An 8,672-nucleotide genomic window follows, 5' to 3' on the forward strand; every position below is an offset into this window, starting at 1 on the left:
CTGTCCCAAAAATAAATAAAAAACGTTGAAAAAAAAAAAATTTAAAAAAAAAAAAAAAAAGAGATCTGTTCATGATTTCCAGTTTTAACACACAGGCTTGAACAAATCATGGTTTTTGAAGAACAGTAAGTGTAATCGCTTTTAGGCTCAATTTGATATTTGTTTTTCAGACATAAAGCTGTAAATTCAGCTTTGCCTTTAGATGTGACTTTTATATTATGTTTGATCTGTGATGAGTTTTCATTCATGATTGCTGAGATAAAGCAGTGAAGGTGCACACAAGTCATATATTTGGTGGGTAATATGCAAATTGATAATCAAACTTTAAATTCTATCACAAACATTTAATTTTGTCAACAGCATAACAATGAAATGTTTCTGGGCTATTTTCTGAGGATAAAGAATATAATATCTGAAACAAAACCTTTCTCATGTATAGATTGTATTTTTGTGAGTTTCAAGAGGAATTAAAACTTTGATATACCGTTTCTTGATTATTTCGGGAGCATTTTGGAAGAATAAAGAAGAATGGATGGAAAAAATTGCTCTTCTGTGAATGAATTCCTTCTCTTGGGAATTAGCAATATCTCTGGAATTAAAGTGACCCTATTTGTCACATTTTTAATTGTTTATCTCATCATTCTTATTGCAAACCTCGGGATGATCATGTTAATCAGAATGGATTCTAAGCTTCACACACCAATGTATTTCTTCCTCAGCCACCTCTCTTTCAGTGACCTCTGTTATTCTACAGCAATTGGACCCCGGATGCTGGTAGGCCTCATTACCAAGATAAAGTCAATTCCTTTCTATGGCTGTGCTCTGCAATTCTGGATCTTCTGCACGTTTGCAGATTCCGAGTGCCTACTGCTGGCGGTGATGGCCTTTGATCGCTACAAGGCCATTAGCAACCCCTTGCTCTACAAGGCCAACACGTCCAGCAGAATGTGCCTTCTGCTCATGGCTGGGGTTTACACGGTAGGGCTTGTGGATGCTTCTGCAAATACAATATTAACATTCAGGTTATGTTTCTGTGGATCAAATGTGATCAACCACTTCTTCTGTGATGTCCCGCCTCTCCTTTTGTTATCTTGCTCAGATACCCAAGTTAATGAGTTAGTGATATTCACCATTTTTGGCTTCATTGAGCTGATTACCCTTTCAGGGCTCTTTGTGTCTTACTGTTATATCATCCTGGCAGTGATAAAGATCCGCTCTGCTGAGGGGAGATTCAAAGCTTTCTCCACCTGCACCTCCCACTTAACTGCTGTTGCAATTTTCCAGGGAACCCTGCTCTTTATGTATTTCCGCCCGAGTTCTTCCTACTCTCTTGATCAAGACAAAATGACCTCCTTGTTCTATACCCTTGTGATTCCCATGTTAAACCCTGTGATTTATAGCCTGCGGAACAAAGATGTGAAAGAGGCTCGGAAAAAACTTAAAAATAGAAAGTGGTTTCATTGAAAACTTATATGTACCTATTTTTCTCCCAATCTTACACTTTCATTTGAGAAGTTCAAAATTGTTTTGATTAAAGTGGTATGATCTAGGGGTGCCTGGGTGGCTCAGTTGGTTAAGCGGTTGACTTCAGCTCAGGTCATGATCTCGCAGTTTGTGAGTTCGAGCCCCGCGTCGGGCTCTGTGCTAACAGCTCAGAGCCTGGAGCCTACTTTGGATTCTGTGTCTCCCTCTTTTTCTGCTCCTGCCATGCTTGTGCTCTATCTCTCTCTGTCTCTCAAAAATAAATAAATGTTAAAAAAAAAAAGTGGTATGATCCAACAAGTATTTATACCATGTTCCTGCCATAACCAAGTGTGTCATTTCTTTAGTACTCCATGATTCATTTTATGTCTTGAGCTTATACTTGGTATTCCTTATTTATGGAAAATTTATGGACTCCTAGTTTGCCCAATTTGTGTTTCTACAATCTCTCATTTATGCATGAATCTAATTTCCTATATGTTAGTGAGAGTTTTCTAAGTACGTAACGCACTTCTATGTGTTTTGTATTTTATGGTGAATCTAACAGTTTTGTGTTAATGAATCTTGTCATCTAGTGGAAACTGATGAAGTTTTGGGGTGATGGTGGGGGTCCAGAGCTGAAGGTCAAGAAAGGCTTCTTGAAGATGTCCTTTGCACAAAAAGGTGATTTTTTTTTTTTTTTTTTTTTTTTTTTTTTTAGCACAGGGACAGGACCCATGGGCAGGAAGAGCTGCCTGGGACCCTGTGGAAAGACTGGTTCTATAGTTGGGAGTTGGGAGAGGGGGGAGGGGAAGTCAAGGGGAAGTTTTCAAAAAGATTTCATATGCTAAAGAAGACTCGCAGGATACTGGAATCCAAGCTGTTGTCAAGCTTAGGTTGTTTTTCCCTCCAGCAAAGTATTAACATTAAGACAGTAGGGAGATCCTGGAGAAACTTTTTACTCTGCCAGCCTCTAATAGTTGTCAATGGACTGCAGTTTATAAGGAGATTGAATTTTACCTGCCATTTCCTTCTTGCCTTTGTTCCCCATATCACTATGGAGGTGTGATTTTGAGGTTCCAGGAAAGGAGTCTACAGGTTTCTGGAGATTAGGGTATTAATAAAATTGCCTTTTTTTTTTGTAATCTATCAAGACATGGAGACTCATGCTTGACTGTGTCAAGTCCTGCTTGACTGTGATCTCCCTCAGTTAACCATTTGTTTTCCTTCCTTTCCTTTGTTCTTGAGTAGCCAGGAGTGCCTGTGGAATATCACACATATCCCACCTTGGCAGGAGGGGTGGGGTGTTAGCTCAATTTTGCCCTCAGCCTGCCTATATAGGCTCTCTCATCAGAAGTGACAAATGTTAATTAAATTATCATTCAAATTATTTATAATAAACAGTAATTATGCCATAAAAAAAAAAAAACAGAAACAAAGCACAATGTTCAATTATAGTGAAGAATGTTGAAAAGTTCTTCCTGGTAATGGGAACAATCTGGGATCTAAAAGATAAGTAGGAATTAGCTGAGAGATGCACTAGATGGAGAAAGCATTCTATGCAGATAGATCAGCAACTAGAGGGTCCCCAGGGGAACAGGACCACATCATTTCTGTGGAACTTAAAGAAAACCAGTATGGCTGGGCTATAGTGCTACCCTTCACAACTCAGTCACTTCCACCAGGGGCTTTCCTTCCCTCTAGCACTCACTAAGTTTGGGTCCCATACCACCCTGAGCCTGGGAACTTTGTTGAATCTACTCTCTGTTGCCTAAATCATTACCTTCAATGTGGGGTAATGAATACCCAGAGTTTAAGGACTGGATATTTTTATCTCTTTCCTCAAGCCCCACTATAGCATCTGGGTAAAGAAAAAATGAAAAAGATCCAAAAAGTTAATTGTTATTGAATGTTTATTCATGGGAAGTAAAAGAAAAAATCGCTGAGATCAAGTATGTGCCTTAAATACGTTTTTTGAATCATATATGTAAGCACATAAAGTAGTTGTGGATGCCAAATTCAAGGGAAGGATAAAGACATGCAAATTACTTGGAAAATAATTAACCCAGAGGGCTATTGCCTGGGTGTTTACCAAGATATTTGCAACTCTGTTCTGCTAAAGCAGAAATCACTGAAGTGATTTCTTCAGTAAGTCTGGATAAAAACAGCTCTTGCAGGACCAAAGAAAAGTCAGGGACACTCTTAAATATTTGCTACAATTACACAACCTGAAAATCACTCAGTCTAGGTCTACCTACGTGCCATTGTAAAGGGCTTCCGTGAAAACATTTCAGATTGCCAGCAAAGCCCAAGTAGGACAATGAGACTCTTCCGTTCTCCAGGGTGATATTTTTTCTGGGATTCTGAGACATGGTAGGGGAAGGTATAAAGGTAAAACAAAGAAGAAACAAACAAAGAAAAGGGAACAGGGGCTTCTTCTTTTCGTTAAGATCTCTCCTCAGTTTTCTTATGTTTTATTTGAAATTTAAATTTAGACTCTAGATATGGAGTCAATATTATAGGTCTATTTTTTCTTAAGGGTTCCTTATTCTGATCATGGAATGGACATCCCTAAACATAAATGTTACCAGTGATGAACGATTAGAAAATATGTATAATGATAGAAACAATTGGCTCCATACTGAGGAAAATCTGGTTAGGAAAATTTATTAAATAAAAAAGTACTAATTCTCACAATTGGTAATTGTGTAGCTCTTTTCTTAAGAGGCAGCAAATTTAACCTAACTTGAACTCTGCAAACCTGCCGGGAACTGGAAAAGGAATGGTAGCAAAATTGGGTCTGAATCTGTACTATCAGTTCACAGTGATTGTGACCTTCGGCAAAATCATTTTCCTTCTTTGGTCCTCAGTTTCCACTCTGTCAAAAGAGGGCTTTAAAACTGAATGATCTTTATTGTGTATTCCAGATACCACATTTCATGCTTATTACTGATATGATTCTATAAATGCCTAATGTATAAACCCGCTTCTATCTTTGGGGAGATCTTAAATATAACAGATGGATGGTGACTAACAGTACAACCCCAGGCTAATCTGACCTGAAATGGAATTGGCAATGATCGCAGATAGATAGCACTGATTGCAAGAGCCCTCACCCCGTTAAGGTGGACCCACTCAACTGATTTTCTATTCTTCATATTTTTTCCATTTTAACTTTCAGAGACATCCCATATAAAAGTGATATCCAACTTTTATGTATGTATGCAGTATTTATTTATTTATTTATTTATTTATTTATTTATACTTTTTTTGACGTTTATTTATTTTTGAGAGAGACAGAGCATGAGCATGAGCAGGGGAGGGACAGAGAGAGAGGGAGACACAGAATCTGAAGCAGCCTCCAAGCTCTGAGCTGTCAGCACAGAGCCTGACTCAGGGCTTGAACTCAGGAACCGTGAGATCATGACCTGAGCCAAAGTCTAGATGCTTAACCGACTGAACCACCCAGGCGCTCCTTGAATATCCAACTTTATTAGTCATTAGGACAATTATGGACTCTACATAACAGCTAAAATGGAAAATGACAGACAATATTACCTATTAGTGAGGATGTAGAAACAGACACAGGATTCACTCACTAATAATGTGCAACTCTAGATTGGCATACTGCTTCGGGAAATTGTATGCTAATATTGGGTAAATATAAATTTTACACACACACACACACACACACACACATTTCCTATTCCTGGTTTTATACACAAGATAAATAAGTGTATCTCCATCAGAAGACATGTGTAAAAATGTTCACATTAATATTATTGGAAATAGAGGCACCTGGGTGGCTCAGTTGTTTGAGCATCTGCCTTTGGCTCAGATCATGATCTCACATTTCTCCTGAGTTTGAGTCCCACAGCGGGCTCACTACTGTCACCTCAGGGCCTGCTTCCTGAACCTCTGTCCTCTCCTTCTGCCCCCTCCCCCACTCATTCGCATGCAAGCACTCTCTCTCTCTCTCAAAAATAAATTTAAATAAATAAATAAATAAATAAATAAATAAATAAATAAATACTTGCTGTCTTTTCAGGGGTGCCTGGGTGGCCCTAACTGGTTCAGTGTTCAAGTCTTTGTTTTGACTTAGATCATGATCTCACTGTTAGTGAGCTCGAGACTCTCCCTCAGGCTCTGCACTGATAATCATGAAGCCTGCTTTGGATTCTTTCTCTCCCCCTCTCTCTCTGCCCCTCCCCTACTTGCTCTCTCTCTCTCTCTCTCAAAATAAATGAATAAACTTTAAAAAAACTACTGTAATAAAGCAAATGTGTCTTTTTTAACCTGTAAGCCCTTCTCATACTGTTTTCAGCAACAAGGAGACTTAGTAAACCCAGTTTTCCTTGGTATGGTTAACATGCGCTGAGCTTATTTCCCAAAAGCTCAAGACTCACAGCCATGCAGCTACTTTCTGAAGGAGAGACTTTATAAACAGATAGCTGACTACATCGATTATTGTGGCGCCAGGGAAGGGCGTTTAGATACAATTGTTTTCTTCACATGCTTGTCTCTGGTGTCTTGCATTAGAACGGAGTAATTTTCTTTCATTATTTTCGAAAGCCATCATCAATGAAATACAAATCCTTTGAGATGTTAATCATCCAATTTTTTATAATCATATGGTCCCTAAAGCTCAGATTTTAATGGAAGGGTTTGAAGGGAACTTAGCGTAAATGGTTTATGGGGCAGTCAAGTGTAGGACGGTAAATTTAGGTTCTATCTAAACAGAGTGTAACCTGAAGGGGTTTGTCATCCCTGGAGACGGAGAAGCATCTGATGAGAAAATGAGTTTGGGAAGGAGTCATATAAAATGACCAAGTGATGTGAAATGTTGCAGTCTGGTAGGGAAAAGTTAAGACAGACTTCTTGAATTATCTTTCGTGCAAAAGGGGTGGTTTATTAAAGCATGGGGCCAGGACCCGGGGCAAGAAAGATCTGCCCTGGGGTTTTGACCAGTGACTGGATTCGGTACTTTCAAGTTGAGAAGGGGTTAGGGATAATGAAAGTCTCTAAGAAACTTGGAAGCAAGGTTTCCGGACCTTGAGGCTAGTCAAATCTTATTCATGAGACCCCTTGAGATGTATATCAGTGGGCCATAAGCTTGGAGGATGCTTGGGGAGGTAGAGATAAAGGAAGTTTCCAAAGAATTTGTGTATGTTAAAGACTTACAGGAAACTAGAGGTTGGCTAATGTCAAACTAAGGTTGCCTTTTGCCTCTAGCAAGGTATTAACACTGAGGCAGCTGAGTTCCTTGAGGAAGGTCACTCTGCCTTTCTCAAGCACTTGTCAGGCTGCTCTAAGCTCTAAGGAAAATGATGTTTTTCTACATTTCTTTTGTCTTTGTTCTCCACATCACAAGGACAAATCCCATCCCTTTAATATGAATCAAAGTAGTAAATAATGGTAGTAAAGTTCAAGGGTCATACAATTGCATCTAATGTCCTTCACTCGAATGGGTGGCAAATTATCACAATTACTAGTTTGAGCCTGGCTTCAAATCATATCTCCTAAGGCAGTGATTCTGTATGTTTGTATTGGTATCATCACACACAAAATAATAATAAAAATGGAAAGGTTATTGAAACGTATCACACAGAGTCATTTTTCCCAAATCAAGAATACTTTAATGATTTTAATCTATGATGTCGTCTAGATTTATAGGAACCATAAAAAAAAGAAATTGCTATGCCCGTTTCTAGTTCCCACTGAGGACTCAGACAAAAAAATTACCTGGAATATTTTTGCCCATACGCTGGTAATGCTTATAAATTCGTAAATTATTTCTTGAACCCACAGATCTGGCATTTACTTGATTTGTTTAAATGAATAACATAACTGCAATAGGGCAACACGTAGGGCAGGAAAACATTCCTGTACACGGCACTTAACAATAGGACTTTCATGACACAATATACATTTGTGCCTGTTAGTGAAGGAAAGGCATTTCCTTCTATTCTTCAAGTTCTTCTTGCTGAATTAGGAATTAAATTCACATGAGACAGATTAACAGGAGAGGAAAACAAAACAAAACAAAAAATACAGTTTTATTGTGTGGCTCACAGAGGCCAAATAATGAAATTGAGATCTAAAGAAATTACCAAAGCAGGCAGCTTTTATATTATTTTTATGAGGAGACAATAAATCTGTAAGGAATTGGCAGGATAAAGAGAATTGAATTTGCAGTCTTCGATTAGTAAGAAACTCTAACAGAATTTGGTCTGTGGTAGTAGATTGCTAAAATGTAATAAGGGTTGTTTATACGGCCTTCCAGGCTTCTGAATTTCTATACTTGGTGATAAGCATGTGTCTTTACTTCCTGGTACAGGGAGGGTACCTTTCCCATGGGAGATATACTTCTTGTTTTCAGGAGCACAGAGGAAAGTCAGAGGATCCTCGCACAGGCCTTCTCTTAAACAACTTTTATTTAATATAATCAGTATGCCAAAGTGGGGATCGCCATGATACCCACATTAGTGTCCTAGAGTGAATCACCTATCATAAAGTATCACGTGGAACATGGCCACTACAGTGAGTACTCCCCAAGATTGCCACAAGGTGCGACTTTAGGGCCACTACATTACTTATATTTTGGGGCTACAGTTGACACGTGGTGTTACATGGGTTTCAGGTGTACAATATAGTGATTCAACGAGTCTATACGCTATGCTGTGCTCACCATTACATGTAGCTACCATCTGTCGCCATATTGACCGTATTCCCTACATCGTATCTCTCATCCTTGTGACTTATTCTTTCCATTACTGCAAGCCTGGGTTTCCCACTCCGTTTGACACATTTTGCCCATCCTCTCCTCTGGCAGCCGTCGGTTAAATGTGAAATCTAAAAACCAAAACAACAAACAAAAAGCAGAATCAGACCTATAAACACAGACAACAAACTGCTATGTTACTTATTTTCTATGTGTTCCCTGGATTTGTGCAATACAGCGACCCATTGAGCAATAATATTAACGAAGTGTTCTGGCTAAGATGAATAAAATAAGGCAGATTCTTTTCTCAGTCTGCAACCCCTTCCTATTGTTCCCATCTGCCCTCCGTCGCCCGTGGCATTTTCTCTTGATTTACAAATAGGACTTGGATGGTCTCTCAGCTTTTTAGAACTCTAAGAATCTGTGGGTTGCTGTTTTTGTAAATTTGAAGTAAACATTTCATGACATTTCATTTCATGACAATAGCTCA

At 38.8% G+C, this 8,672-nt stretch overlaps 1 protein-coding gene across 1 annotated transcript; it reads left to right on the top strand.

The window, feature by feature from the left end:
- Nucleotides 1-528: 528 nt before the first annotated feature.
- Nucleotides 529-1,464, top strand: LOC109245290 (olfactory receptor-like protein OLF2). Its single transcript, XM_019412595.2, has one exon. It carries the CDS (start codon nucleotides 529-531, stop codon nucleotides 1,462-1,464), a length of 936 nt encoding a protein of 311 aa, XP_019268140.2.
- Nucleotides 1,465-8,672: the final 7,208 nt, after the last annotated feature.

The sequence above is a fragment of the Panthera pardus genome, unplaced genomic scaffold (genome assembly GCF_024362965.1).
Source record: "Panthera pardus isolate Hobbes unplaced genomic scaffold, ASM2436296v1 HiC_scaffold_12, whole genome shotgun sequence".
Classification (NCBI taxonomy): Eukaryota; Metazoa; Chordata; class Mammalia; order Carnivora; family Felidae; genus Panthera; species Panthera pardus.